This window comes from Argiope bruennichi, chromosome 6, assembly GCF_947563725.1.
Source record: "Argiope bruennichi chromosome 6, qqArgBrue1.1, whole genome shotgun sequence".
In the NCBI taxonomy this organism is placed as follows: domain Eukaryota; kingdom Metazoa; phylum Arthropoda; class Arachnida; order Araneae; family Araneidae; genus Argiope; species Argiope bruennichi.
Window position 1 is genome coordinate 8,700,923 of NC_079156.1, and position 18,851 is coordinate 8,719,773.

The 18,851-nt window shown below is 31.1% G+C and overlaps 2 protein-coding genes across 2 annotated transcripts in view; one reads left to right on the top strand and one right to left on the bottom strand.

Moving 5' to 3' along the window:
- Window positions 1-6,153, top strand: part of LOC129972247 (E3 ubiquitin-protein ligase znrf2-like) — a 50,947-nt gene extending 44,794 nt beyond the window's left edge. Inside the window, exon 4 of the mRNA XM_056086309.1 lies at window positions 5,107-6,153. Coding sequence (XP_055942284.1) covers window positions 5,107-5,164 — 58 coding nt within the window. The 3' untranslated portion in view covers window positions 5,165-6,153. The remainder of the gene's footprint in view (window positions 1-5,106) is intronic.
- Window positions 6,154-6,921: 768 nt separating this feature from the next.
- Window positions 6,922-18,851, bottom strand: part of LOC129972177 (uncharacterized) — a 95,523-nt gene continuing 83,593 nt past the window's right edge. Inside the window, exons 12-15 of the mRNA XM_056086207.1 lie at window positions 18,629-18,747; window positions 17,265-17,302; window positions 16,586-16,688; window positions 6,922-8,124 (exon numbers count right to left, since the gene is read on the bottom strand). Coding sequence (XP_055942182.1) covers window positions 7,511-8,124; window positions 16,586-16,688; window positions 17,265-17,302; window positions 18,629-18,747 — 874 coding nt within the window. The 3' untranslated portion in view covers window positions 6,922-7,510. The remainder of the gene's footprint in view (window positions 8,125-16,585; window positions 16,689-17,264; window positions 17,303-18,628; window positions 18,748-18,851) is intronic.

Here is an 18,851-nt window from a genome sequence, read left to right on the forward strand (position 1 = left end):
AATATTCTTTAGAAATTGAGTATAAAAATTAAAAAAATTTAAAGAAAATCTGTATACTTTTTTCTTTTACACAAACAAATAAATGCAGGCGAGGTATTTTATATATACTAGTATATATATGCAAAATTGATGCACCTTTTTTTAACATGTTGGCCTAATTTTTCATATATTTTAGTACCTTTAAATTTTTAATGTATCTAATGCATGTTATATCTTTTCTTCTTGTTTGTTGAAGACTAAAATTGTATTTTGCTTCGTAAGTTTGACAGCATTATATATTTTGTCACATTAGCTTTAAAGACATATTTTTTGAAATCGCATGTCAAACTTTGAAGCAGTTTAAATTGTCTCATAGTTTCTTCATCTTTCTTCCCACAATTAGAAATCTTAAAATTTTTTCTTAAGGAATAAAAGAAAATGAAGTCATTTAGATTCCGAACGTTGTGAGGAAAATCCGATTTAAATCATCTTGTCAAGAAAAATGCTTGAAACGACGTTGTTGGAAGAGCATCAGATTGATAGTCCCTTAATGCTAATAAGTGCGCCGATAATGGTAAAAATAAGAAATGAAATTAGAAGGAGTACTTTCATATGATCGTCAGCACATCCTGAAGAGAAGAAACGGAAATAGCAATTCACGATTTTCAGAAAATGGAACCTTATCGTATTCAGTGCACTGGATAGTAAACCCAAAGATGACTCGTAACGAAAAAGGTTTTAATTTAAAAATCACTAATAAGTTTTTGCGAAGCTTCTCACCCAGTAAGAGCCTAAGAATCCTTTTATTGTAAAATGTTAACAGAAAGGTTAAAAATAAAGCTATATTTGTGCAGTATCCCTCTTGGCAGTATTCAAAATGTAAACAATTCAGCAGCAATTAAAATACTCAGAAATGCACAAAAACCATGATTAAAAAATTATTCCAATATGCTAAAAAAGTGTAACACTTAAACAAGGTATTTTCGGTCACTGGAGTAAAGAAACTTTTGGAAACAACCACATTTCAAGTAATTTGAAATTCTTTATTCTTAATAACATTTAGCCCCAAATTTTCATTTTTTTAAAAGCAGAATTAGTTTCAACAAGGTTGCCAGACACGCAGACCACTTGTGAATATTTCTAATAAAGTAGCGAATATCTCTACTTATAATGAAATTGAGTGTCCGTATTGGCGATCTCCAGATCAAACTTTTTACCTAGAGCGAACACATTTCGCCCGTATATAATTTGAAAACTGGAAATGTACACCTCGGGATTGAAATTTCCAAAATTTATTTAGAATTTCTGTTAATTAAATTATAATGTTAATAAATTTCAAGAATTAAATTGCTTGTACTTAATTTCATGAAATAATTTCGCAGTACGGCGGAATAAGAAAATGTTGGCAAAATATTACAATGAAAAAAATATTAGACGAACACATTCAATTTATAAAAATTAGATTTATATCAAATTAAACATAATAATAACTTATTCCTAACGTAAATTTTATGAAATAATCGAAAAACCTTTAAAAAAAACAATTGTTATTGTCACTCTATTCCTAAACACTAAAAGAAAAATGCCCTTGGAAATCGAAAGACTGCGATTAGTAACATCTGTCACTCACACAATGCGGTCTCTTAATCACTTCATCCCTGCAGTCCTGAACAGACCGCAAAAGGGTAAACCTGTTAAGCCGCGGTCCAACGACCGGATGATCTTCACAGATGTGGTCATAAAACTGTCACCCTTATTTCGTGGTGCCACCCCCGCCTGTGGCAGCGGACCCACGACCAGAGAAATCTTCAGACGGCACGCGTTCCCCTTTCGACCGCTCAAAACCCTCAGTTTCTTTGACTCCTCCCCCCCCCCTAGCCCAAACGTATTTTCCGGCTCTTTGATGTTTATCCACCTACCGACATTTTGCGGGAAGCTACAGGCGTACCACGGGCGACGGGGGAGTGTGGTCCCCCAGTGGGTTGGATGTCAGATTTATGACCAAATCCGTGAGGTGGCAGGTCTCAGACGTGCCACTTTCGATAAGTGTAGCATTCTGAATGCTATAGGCAGGAGGGTTAATATGACCCCTTTTATACCATTTTATAGACTGTTTTTTGAGGCTTATTGAATTAAAAAAAATTTAAATATTGTTAGAAATACATTGGAAAATATGAAATATAATTCATTTGGCTATTTGCTTGTGTGTCTAATGCTTCCTACTTATTTCCTCATTATATGAAATGATATATTCTTTTTCTACTAATTGCAAAAAAATACTTTTAGTTGTAGTAGAAATTAGTAGAAAGTAGAAATTGCAGGGTCCTGATTAACAACTTTATTATTAGAAAAATTGTTATTTTTAAACATACTTATTTTTTAATTTCTTAATAACATGATCAAATTTGTTATGAGACTGATAAGCTTGGTAAATTTCAATGTTTGCTTATTTGTATGCTAATGTTAAATTAATGTTATGATAAGATTCTAGAAAATGTTGATAATATTCCAGTTCTTTCCTAATCGTCCAGTGTTTATTCCATGATAGTAAACATAGCATCTGTTACTGTAAGAGATGTACATAACATCTAAACTCCCCTTGAATATAAATTTGACTGATTTAGATTCATTCAGTCATCAAACATATAATGAATTTGCTCCTATAACCTGCATTTCAATAAAAATTTAATTTTGATTTGCTAATTATATTTATGGGTTTTTTATGCTATCTGACAGTTGAAAAATAAGCTTTTGAGAACAATAATGCTACTATTTTTAATGGTTATTTCTGACTAGCTTTTTGCAATCAAGTGAATATTCATCCTGCATTTAAAAATGTGAGGACTACAAAATAGAAATGATTTCTTTATCAGATATATATAATTAGCCAGCGATGTCTATTAATTTTTTTTTTGTGTCTAGTGACTGACAAGTTTTGGTTATGTGTGTTGATAATTAATAATATTAATTATTAGGATCATAAAATTCATGCTTTATTTACATTTTTTTATGCTGGTTTGTTGCAAAGATCAATGGGTTGCAATTTTTATTATGTACATTTGCATTTTATTATGTACATTGCAAAATTGGATCTCCAGATTTTGTTCTATCTCCATGATTCAAACCTCTGAATAACACATTTTTGATATTATAACTTATCAATGAACACAATAATTTGAAAAATGTTTTGAGCTAGAATTTCATAGTACTAAATTTACGGCTTTCAATCAAATTTTGAAAGAAATCTATTCCCACAGTTTTAGCATCTAAAGTATAGATGCTAAATATTAAACTTTTGAACCAAATCCATCATTTAGTTGACCATCTCTCAGTCTGTATGTTCATATGCATGTAAACACTGCACAAAAAAAAAACAAGAAAAAAAAAAAACCCAAGCCTAAATAATTGAAATTTGTTAAATTATCTTATTTCTAAAGTTGTAGCTCTGTCATAAATTTTGAGTTTAATTGGCCAGCTAAAAGTTTCAGTCCACTCCCCCTTTTCTATACTGGAAGTGTAAAAGCAAAAATCTGTGCCCCCGTGGCATTCACAGCCTTGCTTTTAAAGTATCTCATTTTTGTGCAGAGGGATAATTCATTACCTTCATTAGGATATATGCGATGAAGCAGTGGTGAGACTTTCTCAACTGGTTTCATATGCATTTACGGCAGAGCGCATTAAGCCATTACTTCAAATGTGTGATGACCCACTTTTGATTTTCTATGTATATGATATAAGTAGGTTAGTTGAACAACAATTGTGCCTTTTAAAGTTTTGAAAGAAAATTTCTCAGTTCAAGTTATTTCTTTAGTAAATTGCTAATACCATTATGATTTTTCTGACTATGTATTTTTTCTGCCTTCGATAAAGTAAATGCAGGTATAAGAAGAGATTAATTATTGAAAGACTTCCATTCCACAAAAGTAATATCCAATAATATTATGTGCTTTTCATGTATGAATTGTCAGTATCTAGTTTAAAAAAATGTTAGAATGTTTAATGAATTCGATAAATATTGAATCAGTAAGAAATGTTGTTTTGATAGAGTACAAGTAAATGTGAAAAGTGAATCATGTTCTGTATTGTACTTTCATCAGAAAGGATGAATAATGATATGAAGATGCTATTCTCATGGAGTGCATAGATTTCATAATCAAATCGCCTTTACTCAGTTCAATAATATTCATTCCAGAAAAATTAGATTAGATGTTAATTTTTAATTCTTCATTTGAAGATCACAAATTTTTGTGGAAACAGATGGCAAAAGAAATAGTTGTCAATGACATATTTGCATATTTAATAAAATTAGCGTGATTTTTATGTTCTAAATTTGTTTACCTATGTTAACTTTTTTTGAGGAATTGGAATGTCAAGTAAGTTGAGGAATGGAAGTAGCAGTATAACTCTCCCCCCTCCTTATATTACCAACTGCAATCTAATTAAATAATTTTAAGATATCTCATTAAAGTCTTTAAATAAGGTTTTGCAAACATTAAAAAAACATCTTAAGCAACTCGGTTTCAATGTTGGTGAAAAAGATTCAGTGATTCTTGGTAATATTTTATGCATGTATTTGTGTAAAATTGGGAATTTGCTTAGTTAATACTCAATTTATTTTATTTCATTCAAACTTTCTATAAAGAAAAAAAAAAAAAAAGATTAAGGTTGCCCCCTTCTAATTTCTCTTATTTTTTAAAGCATTCTCTTAATGTGCATGAGATTTTCTTCTATAATTTTAATTAATTAATATATCACAATCATACCTGAGATATTGTTAAAAGCATAACCTGTATAGATTGGCTTATCTTCTAATAGAACAAAATACTCTTTTGAACACTGTTTCATGTTGAGAGTGAAATGGAATGATATTCTTAAATACACTGTCTGCATAAATATGAGGTCTTACACTTTAAAAGTGTCTAGAAAACTCATGTTTAAATTTTTGAAAATTTATATTTATTTTTTTATTTTTTGTCATTTTATATTTTGTATTGATATTCTATATAGGTGTTGATGATTACATGCATAGTCTGGTGACATATGCAATCTAATAGATGGATTATTACTGTATTTTGTTGAAATTTATTTTTTGCATGAATGGTATTAATTTCCATTCTCTGTTTTCAGTTGTATAGATGCCTGGTTCAAAGTGAATCGTTCCTGCCCTGAACATCCGCTTGACTGATGTGTTTTCTGCGACTAACCATAGATATGTCTGTGATTCATGGCTGTACATTGTGTGTAGAATATACAAAGTTTTGCTCTTTTTTTGTCCTTATGTACTAATTTTGTTTAAAAAAAAAACAGAACAACTTGTTGTATGTTGTAACAATATTCAGAGTTAACAGTGTTTTGTAGCCTTACAGTTGTTCATTTTTATATACATATATATATATGACATCAGGATTTTGCTATGCTGTAGTCTGGAAAATGGCCAATTTTATGGATGTTTCCAAATTCACATTTGCAATAAAAATAGCAAAAAAATGCTGATTCACTATTTATGCATGAAAAAGATTCGTATACATATTACTTGTATAAATGGTTATAAAAAGAACACATACTCTTTATAAATATTTACTTAGTGTTTTTTATTCGCATTTCACAAATATTGGTCTGGAAAAGCCTTAAACATCTTTTCTGTCATGCTGTAGAATCATCAGAGAAATAAGAATCACTTAGCAAAAAATAAACTTCATTGTGAAAGTGGATTAAAATGCCTAAAATATTTTATTTATTACAGTGTGTTAAGAATTTTTTCTTGATAGTTTTCAGAAATTTATTACAAAAATGGTTTTTCCATATCAAATATTAGTGGTATATACTGTTTAAGTAAAAGCTCAAAATATCATTTTATTTTTAATCCCGTGTTATATTCACTTACAGCAATTATTTAAAGAATTGTAGCATATGTATACATAGTGATACAGAGATGTTTTATATTTTAAAGAGAATATTTTACTTGAAAAGCAATTCTCTAGTTTTAAATCAAAATAAATGATGAAAATCGTATTTTTCTCTTATTTATTGAAGATCCTCTTTCTCTGAACTGACTTATACAAATGGAATGTAAATATTATTATTTTCCTTTTTTTTGTTTGTTGGCAATACTGATTTTATTGATTTAGGATTTTTAAAATCATTTCAGTTCAGTTTCTCGTCTGCACAATTTTTTCAATCAATAATATGGTTTTTAGTTGCATTCTGAGTTTGAGTGAAATGTATGTTTTGTTTTTGTACAGAATTAAATGAAAATATAAAGTGTTATAATCAGTTTGTATGAATTATTGAGAGTTTCAATAAAATTCATTAGCAATTTTAATTGTGTGATAATTTTATTTATTATTGCAATTTGTGAATTTCTAAATGCATTGTCAGTAATTAATTCCAGAAATAAAAAAATTGCTTATTGCAATTTTATCTTTCATTTTGTTAGTTTAATTTGTGTATACTAATAATCTTTTGAAACAAGAAGTTGCGATTTCATTTTTCAAATATTTGGTGGCCAGATTGTTTACCAATAACAATGACTGAATTCCATTTGTTTTGTGCATAATTCAATCTTTATGATTACACTTCATTTCTAATTTCACTTTCATGCAGTTGGTTCCATTTTTACTCGCCCTAAACTACTAGTAGTCAAATGGTTATTTTTTATTGGGTTGCCAACACTTTAATGCATGAATGGTTGCTATTTCAAGTCTTACGTTAATTTTGGGACACTTTATATTCCTTGTCGAAGGTCAATCAATATTTGCAGTGCAATCATTAATACAGAGTATAAAATTATAATCCATAAAGTATCTATTGTATTAACATAATAAAAAGTTAACCAATCTAAAACAAATAGTAAATTTTATAAGATTTTTTTATATTGAATTGCAAAATACAAAAATATTCAAACTGATTAGAAAAACTTTATATTAGAGCAGCAGGCTGGAGACTTAACAAATTCATTAGTACAAAAATAGCTTTATTATAAGTTCAGCAAACACATAGAAAAACTATTATTTATTCTTGCATTTTTTATGAATCTTCACAATCCCTGCTATAATATTTCGAATAACGGACTCTGAACAGGATCATATTTTTCTGTTTTCCATCTCTATCATCGATTGATGCTTAGTAATATTCTTGTTATGCTTCATGAACGGCATATCATTATTACATTCATTTGAAATATTTCCTGATTCTGGATCTCGTTTCTTTTCTCCTCTTATCAGACACTGATTTCTTTTTATAAAGTTGCTTCTGAAGCTCTGGGTTTTCATAATTTCACATCAAACTTATTCATTGCATTCATAACTCTTATCTGTCCCTAATGACAGAATGAAATGTTGCTGGCTCCATCTTTTACAGACTTCCATGAACTCTTGTTTTCCTGTTTTAAAAACAAGTGAGTTTGTTTTGCTTTTATGTTGAGTTGCGACTTCCTTTTTTGAATGATTAGTTGATTCGAGTATCTTATTGTTTCTCTAATTGATATGACATTATTTTTGAAACAATATTCTTTCTGTTTCTAGGAAATTTCTCAACCCTCCTCCGATTTCTGCTTCTTATCTTTCGATTTTGCTATCGTAAACACAACTTGCCATTTCTTATTTTTCTCCAGTTTTTCTGTCGGTAGCTTGAATGTGTTCCTCTCCCTAGCGTGGTCCACATGGAATGTCACAGCTTTGTCTGCCGACAACCTGCCAGCATTTAATCGTTTCAAGGTCTGCGTCTTCAGGGCTCGGTATCGATGATGATGGGAGGATGTCCTCCTTTTTTTGTCCCCGCTGAAACTTTTGCGACCTGCCAGAGGAGAGAACCTCGAATCAAATTCGGTCATCTCTTCTTCGGAGAGGAAATGCACATTGGCGACACAGTCCACAGCTGACCGGGTTCTGCGACCGTCCCAATACTGATGTGGTTGGATATTACATCTGCAGCGCACTACTTGTTGCAAAAGGGGTAGTTTCAAAGACATATTCTCTGTGGAAAAGGCACTGGTATCTGGAAGTGGTGACATGCCTTTAGATCTGGACTTGCTGGGTGACTTTTGGATGTTCGGGAATTTCTTTTCGCTGGTCTCTTTCTCCGAGGAATAATTATCTTCTGGTTCGTATAGAAGGATGGAAGGCAATTTCAGTTTTTCGACCTTTTCTGAAATAGAGAAAAGGCGCATTAAAGCCTAATGCCAACTGACAAATACAATTCTATGCTTTTTTCAATCTTCAGTTTTGTGTAAAATGTATAAAAAAAATTTGAACATGGCTTCGTCATATTTTTTTGAACGCTAAAGGGTTTACGGCAAAATGCGTATTAAAAATGATCTACTGCATAGGGCATAATTATAGGGCACATTGAGTTTTGAGATCTATAAAAATAAAGGTGAATCGAAGATCTAATCGGAAGCATCATTACTTGATAATGATTTATGTTTAAGTCTTGTTTATTTATTTTATTTTTAAAATTTATTCTTCATTATGTAATAGTGATAACGCGCACACACATAAAAAATGTATTTAATCTTATTGAAATGGCCGTATGTTTAAATATAGCAATTAAAACTATATATATATAATATTGCTATTAATTATATTTGTAAAAACATTTTTTTAAAAATAATATTTAAAAACAAATTGATCAAAAATATAGTTGGGACCACTGAAAAACTATTAAAAAAAATTGTGTAAATATGATATTTTGCAGCATCATAGTTAAACTTTTTGGAGAAGACCAGTAGCATTTAGATTAATTAAAAAAAGTAGTAATCTAATTAAAATTTGACGACTACCCAAACTGCTTGTCAAATTTGCTACACCGATCTGCCTTTTTCATCATGCGTTATACAATTCGTTGATAATGTGCCAACTCGTGAGCATTATCGTTAAAAGTTGTTTTTTGAAGATTTCTTAATGTTTTTGAAAAAAAGATACAATATGTACTTGCTTAGTTATTTTAGAGACAGTTTTGTCTAAAGATTTAAAATTTTCATTCTCTCGCAATATTTTTCGTAAATGACCACTATTTCGCAACTTTCTTCCCAATATCCCTTTATAATGAAAACGCAAAGATGTAATCTCACTATATATAACGCCAACGTAACACAGAAATTTTCTTAGTACTTATTATCGAATACAACGGTCAAATCAAATGTAAATAAGCCATTGAGCGAATTCAGGCTGCTTCATTAAATATTTTTCCAGTTCATATCATTCAACGCTTCATTTTTCTAATTATTGGAACAGCAAAATATTAGAAATGTTCAGGAGTCAACATGTCATCAAAATGTGAATTCATTTAAAAGAAAGAAGATATAAAAGAAATCAATAAATAGATGTCCAACAAAAAGTTTTAATACATCGTAAAAATAGGCTTAACTCTTTAAATGGGATGCGGTATCTCAGACCACTAAGGATAGGCTTTCAATCACTCCTATTCTATTTTTAGCTCATCCGAAAGGATTGACCATGTAGCTTCTTGTTTAGTGAACTTCACTAAACGTGCACTTTTCAACCGGTTTCAGCGTATGCTTTTTTAAATATTTCAACTATTTCTTAGAGCGAAATCTTTGAGACAGCACCTCACTTTTAGTGTTCCAGTTATACAAGGCTTAGCAGATGGCTCTAAAACTTGGTCCTCGAAATATCATCTAACCTACTGATCCTCGTTATGAAGCGGAGCTCTAGAGACTTTTAAATAAAGCAGAAAGTGATTTTAATGATAAGGATACTTGTACAGAAGACGATTTTGATGAAAGTTCGCATTCGGCTGCTTCTGGTATGTAAATATAATTAATTTTGCTAGTGCTAATGTATTTTGAAAAAATTCTAAAATATATTAATATACCAAGAGAGATATCTACAGAAGATGGAATCCAAGAGGTAATTTACAGGTTGATTTTTATATTAGTGCTTAACTTGTATATTTAAAATGCCATTGAAAGCTATGCTACGAATGTTCGCAAGTTTATGCGTAGAAATGATGCCGATAAAAAAAGGGTCAATTTTACCCATTATCATTTTTTTTCATATAATTGTTGAATTTTCCATTATATTGTTTTCCATATATTTTTTTATACTGGAAAAATACAGCTTCAAGAATATTATTTGTTGTAATATGTAATTTGAGAAGAAAAGATATGTTCCAACACAATTACTTTTTTCAATGCTAATACATTTTGAAAAATTCTAAAACTTATTTATATATCAAGAAAAATATCTGCCGAATACATTGGCTGATTTTCATACTAATATTTTCATTGGAAAATTTAATTTGAGAGTAAAGAAAATGCGATCTCGTAGACCACACCTCTCCAGTTAAGTCCTAAATTTTCACCTCCCGATTTAAGGGATGGGTAGCCACTATGACTTGCTTATGGAATTTAGTGCTCATATTTTTCTGAAACAATTATCTCACAAAAATGGTCTTTGCATTAAGATTCAAAAAAATTATTTCTTTAATATCAATTCCATTTTCCATGCAATTTCCCCCTTCATTTTAGTATTTTTTTTATTACATTATTGCAGTAAACTGATTCATTTGAATTTATAGTTTACAGCCGTATCAAATAATAAGATGATTTTGATTCGAAAAAAAGTGCGTTTCATATTAATCACTTAAAAAGTCAGTAACTAGGCAAATAAGCTGGTCACCAAAAGCGCCGAATTTGTAAAAACTTGTATTTTCTTCGCCCAGAGATAATAAGCTCAAAAGATTATGCTTGTGGCATAAATGGATTTATTTGTATTTAGTAACTACGGTCACGTGATTAGAATAGGATGGATAAAAAAAAGTTTTTCTGTCAAATAATATTAGGTGGCAAAAGTTGTTTATTGACTAGCATATCCTTTCTGAATTTTGGCACCTCATCTCCCACAGTAGCCTCAAAATTTTACTTCTTGAAAAAAGTTTCAATATTTTGCTGTAATTTTAGCTGTAATTATGCTGGTTACTTACTGGCCTAACCAACCTAAGTTAGCAATTATGTTTAATTATAAACTATTAATTATGTCAAAATAGTCTTATAATTTTTATCAAGCACCGATTTAAAAAAATTTTTGCATTTCAATTTATGGAGCAGATGATATTGTGATTTTCTTTTCTTTACAAAGAGAATAGTTCCCTAGTTCCCTAATAAGTGATCCTGTTATCAGTGAACGTAGCAGCAAATAGTACGGTTTCCTGACTGTGAAAAAGAATCGTTTGGCGAATGTTAGATTCTCATTTGATTATTGTTCATTGTTCTGTTACTGTGAAAATCTTAAAGAGGGTGTAGGTGAAATAAGATTATATTTAATATAAAATTACTATGATAACATTTTATTGGAAACCGAACAGTATATTTAAAATTTTCAGGTGCTTTTTTAAGTGAAATCGAACCACTCAGTTGGCAGTTGTGATATTTCCGGAGATTTTATAAGAAAAGATCAATAACCTGTATCCTGAAATAACTTCCAAATACTCCATTGGTAATTTTGTTGCATACTGTAATTATGGCTGGGTTATTTTTTTCAACTATAAGATTTTTTTAAAAATTTTTTAAAGGCTTGTAGTTATTTAGGATTGTGTTAAATGGTCCAGAGGATTCTGTAATGTCATTTGTTGGTTTGTCCAAACTTTCTACCAAATGCCTATGCGAAAAGTTAGAATGAAGTTCACAGCATAAAAGCAGGGAATGATTTGCCATCTCTCTCCCTCTCTCTCTATTTTTTTTTTTTTCAGAAAGTATACACTGAGTGATAAAGTCATTTCTACATCCTAATAATAAGTCGGGCCTTCTTTTGCCCTGCGAAGTGCAGCAACTCGATGAGGCATAAACTCAACAAATTGTTGGAAGTCTCTTGCTGAAATATTGAGCTATGCTGCCTCTATAGACATACATAATTGCGAAAATGTTGCCATTGCAGGCACACGAACTGACCTTTTGACTATAACTCATAAATGATCGATGGAATTCATGGCGGGCGATCTAGGTGGCTAAATCATTCACTGGAACTGCACAGAATGTTCTTCAAATCAATCGCGAACGATTGAAGCCCTGTGACATGGTGCATTGTTATTCATAAAATCCCATTGTTGTTTACTTACATGAAGTCCATGAATGGCTACAAGGAAGCTCCAGGTGCTGAACGTAATAATTTCCAGTCAATGGTCGGTTCATTTGGATCAACAGACCCCATCCATTCCATGTAAAAACCGCCACCAGCTAACATAGTGCCTTTTTGACAACTTGGATCCATGGTTCGTGAAGTCTACGTCACACTCGAGTAAAAGCACTCCAATCGATATTCTGCTGCCTTAGCACATTAAAGACAAATTTCGCTATATTGTCTTACCGGACACTGCCCTTGTCATTTCATATTGATTCCTACGGTTATTTCATGTAGTGTTGGTTAGACAACCAATCTGCTAACACGGACAATTCTGCGCACACGTCGCTGGTATCGATAATTAAGTGAAGGCAGTCGGTCATTGCGTTGTCCATAGTGGGAGGTTATGTCTGAAATTCGGTATTCTCGGCACATTTTTGTCACTGTAAGTCTCTGAATGTTGATTTCCGGAACGATTTCCGAAATGAAAGGTTCTATGCGTCTAACTTCAACTACCATTTCTCGTTCAAAGTGTGTTAATTCCTATCTTACGGCATATTCACGTCAAAAAACCTTTTCACATGAATCACTTGAATAGAAAAGAAATCACTGCCAATGCATTTGTCTATTTATAAATTTTGTATACGATGCTACATCTATCTGTATATTTCCATGATGCTATCGCATGACTTTTGTCATCTCAGTTTGGGTGCTGTCACACCCAGCCATTACAAGTTTAGACATTTTAGTGGATGAAATTCAGTATCGTGTTTTGATATTCTGTACTGATTAAGAAAGTGGTATTACACGCCTATGGATATATGCTATCAAGTGTTCTAAAGAAATGAAATTTATTTTTCACCTCTTCACTATCTATTGTTTTTTTATTTATTTATTTAACCAACTTTTAAAGTGAATATTATGAAAATTCCCCTGTCTTCCCTCAATATTGTCCATGAAGGTTACGTCTAGGTTTTGATCTCTCTCTAAAACTTTAATTCTGCCAAAAATTATTTAAAAATTGTCATCAGATTTTTTTTTTTTTTTTTTTACAGCTGAGGTCATGAACTAATGCTGAAGGCGGAGCAGCGGTTAAATGGCCCGTACTCTATTTTTTTTTGTCGCGATAATTGCCAGATTTAATCCTATACAGGAAGTGGAATACAATGAAAATGGCAATCCAAAGTGGTAAAAAAAGTGGTTTCCTATTTTTCTTCTTTGACTCCTGTCTTAAAATTGCTAAAATTTAAAAAACTTCAAGTGCTTCCAGCAAAACGTCAATGCAATTTCTAAAGCTTGACGAATTTTCTTCTTTGTGGCAGTTTTTTGAAGCTGTTCCGTGATTTGTAGACCAATAACATTAACAGTCATTACTTTTTCAGATAAATTACAAAATGCACTTTTAGTAGCTGCATTTCTCGTGATTTTGTACACCCGCACAATTTTTAAGCCCATCCATTTGTAAGTGGTAATATCAATTTTTTTCTTCGCTTTTTGATCTAAAGGCTTAAAATTTATTTCGGAAACTAGCAGAATTCTTTTCATGTGGTTAAGATTTACACAGCTTCACTTGAATCTTGTCTTCTTTTATTAAAGCGATTATTCTTTTATAGTAAAGAATTGAACCTGAAATTTTTTACCGAATTATTTTATCTTCATAGTGGTCTCTTTATACATTTTAATAACAGTTAAGTTTCAATAAGTCTTCACTTCGATAAGTCGCCACTCCGCTTTAGTCACCGTTTTTCTTTGGTAGCCAACAAAGTCTCATGCACAATAATGCAAAATAATCCTCCTTTACCAGTCACAAAATTTTATTTTACTCCGGATAGCTCATCACCTTCAAAATGGGCCAAAATCATCTTTCTTCTCCATTTTGCAGATCATTGTGTTGTCTTTTCAGCCCCGTCCCTTTACATTAAGAAAGCTAAATCTTTAAGGGAAATTTTTGATCAAATTTGTTACTTAGCAAAAAAACTTGTTAAACATTTCTTTCCATACAACAACCATTTTGGAGATTTCGGTTCTTAGAGTTCCTCTATGCTATTCCTCTATTTCTCACTGCTAATGATTCTAAGCACTCTTTCCGCTACGACTCTTTCGAGTGTAAACTTTTTTCTTGACCGCACCTGAAGGTAACTTCATTTCATATCAAGTAAGCCTCGCTACATGGATTATTTTTTCTTTTGCCGTTTCATGGTTCAATTACGTTTTTTCATATGCCAGAGAGACGGAAACTTATTTTATGTTTTGAAGAAAAAAAGGGAAAAAAAAAAAAAAAAAAAAAAAAAGACTGGGTTACACTTTTTGAAAAATTAAATGTTTCGAAAACAGTTTTTGCCAAAGAAACCATAATCCCAGGACTACATTAAATGATATTCTTTCATTCAAATAAGTCACTGAATAAACTGATTGTAAAGACAAAAGAAAGAGAACGAAGAAATCGAAGTTTGATGAGATTCATGAGGTTTTATTTCGATGACAAAATCATGCCAGAGTGCAAAATATGCCAATTTCTACCATAGTTCTCAAAAAGAAAAAAAAAAAAAAAGTAATAGGAATTGCTGAGGGTTTGAGCATTAAAGATTTTGGCGGTAGCAATAGTTGGCTGGAACGTTTCCAAGACAAATATTGTCTTACTTTAAAAATGATTCTGTTGATGGTGTTGTTGGTGGATGGTAACACGTTTCTGTTAAAATGATTCAACTGTTGATGATGATGCTATAAAAGACTGAAATAACAATGTTCTCAAGGACATTTTATCTAGGTTTGATGCATAAAATTTTTAATCGTGATGAATTTGGCCTATTTTATCATCTTTTGCTCGATAAAAACTAATTTAAAGATGAAAAGTGCACTTCTGGTAAAGGCAAGCAAACAACACCTAATACTTTTGCTTTGTGCTAATATCAATGCAAATGAGAAATCTAAAACCACTTGCAATAGGTAAAAGTAAAAAGCCATGCTGCTCTAATAATGTTAAATACCTGGCAGTTGAATACGAAACAAATTCAGATGCATAGATGACTACAATTCGGGAATGACATATTCATAAACTGGATTTTCTGTGTTCGCCTCAGAAAATAATAGTTGTCATCATTGTCGATAACCGCACCCCCGCAATCAACCAGAAAATTTAAAGACAATTCAAATTGTTTTTCTCCCTCCAAATGTAACTAACTGCTTCACCTTTAAATCAAGTGATAATTCATGATTTTAAAGGGGGGAAAATTGTAAAAGATTTAATAAAAATATTTGATAGGAAGGAAAATTTAAAGGTTTCAACCTTGGATGCGATTAACTACGCGTACAAAAGTTGGAGTTCCATTTTATCACAACTTTTTCGAATTATTTTCGACATACAGAGCTCATAATAAGCACAGAATCAGAAGAAATCCTCAGCGAAGACATCATCCACTTGGAGCTCTTAGAGACTTAGCTGCAAATCGCAGATGAAAAATGATGCAGAGACAGTATCAATGTTAATAAACGCATTAATGTCAACGACATCATAGCCTGCTCACAAACGGCTGTAAAAGCTTTGATAACTGAATTTTTGGAAGAACAATAGTTCCAGTGAAGATTGTGATGTCGAGAATATGAATCAAACTCCGCCAACAAGGCAGAAACAATAGAAACCCTGAAGAAAGTTGACAATACTTAACATTCATTCAAGATACAACAGACACCTTAAATATATTCGAAAAGAAAGTTATTTCCTCTAATCAGTACCTTCATCAATCAACATTGTTGGTTTATTTTAATGTATCAAATTAATAAGAAGAAAATAAAATGTGGTAATTGTACATTTAAAAAAATTTTTCCATTAATTTATTTGCGTGTATTGATTTCTGAAAAATCTTGATTTTATCACCGAATTCTGAAAAAAAAAATATTTAAGAAAACTATTATGACATAATTATAATTTATAATTAAACAGAATTGCTCGTTTAGGTTGTCTAGGCCAATAAGTAATCAACGTAATTACAGCTAAAACTATAGCAAAATATATGAAACTAAGAAGTAAAATTTTGAGGTTACCGTCGGAAATAAGGTGGAAAAATTTGGAAAAAATTCAGCAGTCTTATGCTAGTCAACAAAATTTTTTTCCCACCTAATATTATTTGATATGGAGACTTTTATATTTGTATCCACCCTAGCATAGAGGGTGAAATTCGTTTTTATTTAGACAATAAGAAATGGATGATTTGATTTTGAGTATTTCTTTTCAGTGTATGCATTGGTCGCTCCCCTCTTCTCTCAGTAAAATGTCTGAAATCAAAGAAATAAAGATTTCAGCTAACAAACGACTTTTTAATTAACATCACGAATTTTTAAGTCCCCTGGGAACGAACTTCTATTATTTTAGCGTAAGAAAATGCGTTCAAAGCTTGCAACATAAAGTAGCAAATGATTTAAAGGTCTGAAATTAAAAATATGTCATACAGATTCGTCGATACATCAATCAAAAAAAGATGCATAATACAATACTATTATGAAAAGAGCATTAACAGCTGGCATAAACTTACTGAGATGAACCTCTGTGTCACTATGCGTCATTTCGCCTGGCGATTTGGACAACTCTCTGATGCTGGACATTTTTCTCGGGGAAGACTGTGTCTTGCTTTCCGCCTAAAAAGGAAAAGTTGGTTCATTGGTGGTCTTAAGACGCAATAGTCAAAGAAGATGAAGTAAATGTTATTTACTCTCTCGTACACGAAATATATTCAGGCAAACTCTCGAAATCAGCTTTCGATATTTTAATATATTTCTATGTTTCGACTATCCTTAAATAAAAAAAACCCACTTGCGATTAGAGGGAATCTTCTTTCCTGGTTCCTTCAGACATTATGGCGTGTTTTGTGTTCCCTAGTACAGGGAAAAGAGTCGAGCACACATTTTGGAACGTCAGAATTTCGTGCATATAAGCGAAACAAAGAAAAAAAAAGTGAAAATAAATGAAAGACAATGATCTATTTTAAATGAATTTGGCAAATTATTTTTTTCATCATAACTGAATATTTGTTTTAAATCTTAAGCAGCCATCAAAAAGGCAACTGAAACGAAAATCATCAAAGTGCAATTGTGAGTACTTTTTGGTGATCTCAGTACCTTCTCGTATGCATTTTCTTCACATCCTAGAAAATAATGAGCAAAATTATGCATGAAATATTGATCTTAAAATTAATAGGACATTGAAATAATTACCGTAAATTTGTCAACGGAGGGCGTACTCAGTGAGTGTTCTGCAAAGAAACAGAAAATATATTTAAATTAATTATAAATCGAGACATTTTTGTAATTATTTAATAGGAGAGGAAAATTGTTAAAAGATTCGTTTATATACACAGAATTTGGTATGTTTTTCAGTACTCAGAACTAGGGCTGGGCGAAGATAGAACTTCATCGTAGCGGTATATCTTGCAACAAATGTCGATATTTTTCGATATATCATGATTTACTTATCGCTATTATAAGTTATAAATAGTATCTCTTAATATGCTGCCTAATCAGAACTACTCCAAATAAAAGGAAATTTTATTTTATAGAATAATTTTATATATATATATATATATATATATATATATATATATATATATATATATATATATATATATATATATATATATATATATATATATATATATATATATATATATATATATATATATATATATATATATATATATATATATTATTCTATAAAATAAAATTTCATTCATAAAAATTCAAAAGTGAAAAGAAGATGCTATTCTAAAGGAGTTGTTTGACAATTTCAGATGATTTTTTATTATGACTGTTATTTCGGGAAAAATAATAAAATATTTATTAGACTTTAATGCATACACGCATTGAGATGCATACACGCGATTCTGTTAAATATCGGTGGAAGGGTAGAAAGAACTTATACCAAATAACGGAACATATCGCGCACAGCTACACTGCTCACAAAAGCCAAAGGGTATTTCAAAATGAATATGAAGAGATAAAAGGAAGCGTTATTTTTTGTTGTTGTTAAATAACAATTTATGGAAAGCAAGCATCAAATAAAGAAAATTATTCGATTGTGCAAATAAGAGTCAAAACTTAAATATAGTACTTAAGTAGTAAGTTTTATTGAAGTGAAGGTAAGCAGAAGCACGTGTAACAGGACGAGAGTGCCACACGTTAATCGTTTAGCAGGGTCACCCAAATCTCTTCAATACACCTGACCCTATCCAAAAAAAAAAAAAAAGGGTTAGGTTGATCAGCAATTTTTTCACCACATTTGCTTTATGGAAGCTTCCAGTTCAAGAAGTGACGTAAGAGGCATCTGGTCACTTTTCCAGATGCCCCCGTATTTGCATAATCAAACAACTTTCTTTGACTTTTTTTTTTTTTTATTTGTAAAAAAAATCATTTTTTTATCTCTTTATTTTCATTTTAAAACATACCTTAACTTTTGTTAGCAGTATAATGATTTTCTGAAAGGCAAAAATATCATAATTAATACAAAAAGTTACTTTTTTAGATTTTTATCGATCTGAGGGAACAGAGTAGTTAATTTTGAAACTGATTTACTCCATACTTACTGCTGAGACGTGGGAAAGGTTTGGAAGAGTGCAGATTGCCGTCCGAGTAAGCCTTGTAGATGGGAATGCTGGATCTTCTATGTGAGATCTGTGATCTTCCAGAAGATTTCGCAGTCTGCCTGAGGAATAAACAATAATTTGTAGTTGGAGCAGTCATGGTGTAGAATGTTTGTGTTTACATAACTGATCAGATATTGGTTCAAAATGGACAGTGATCATTTTC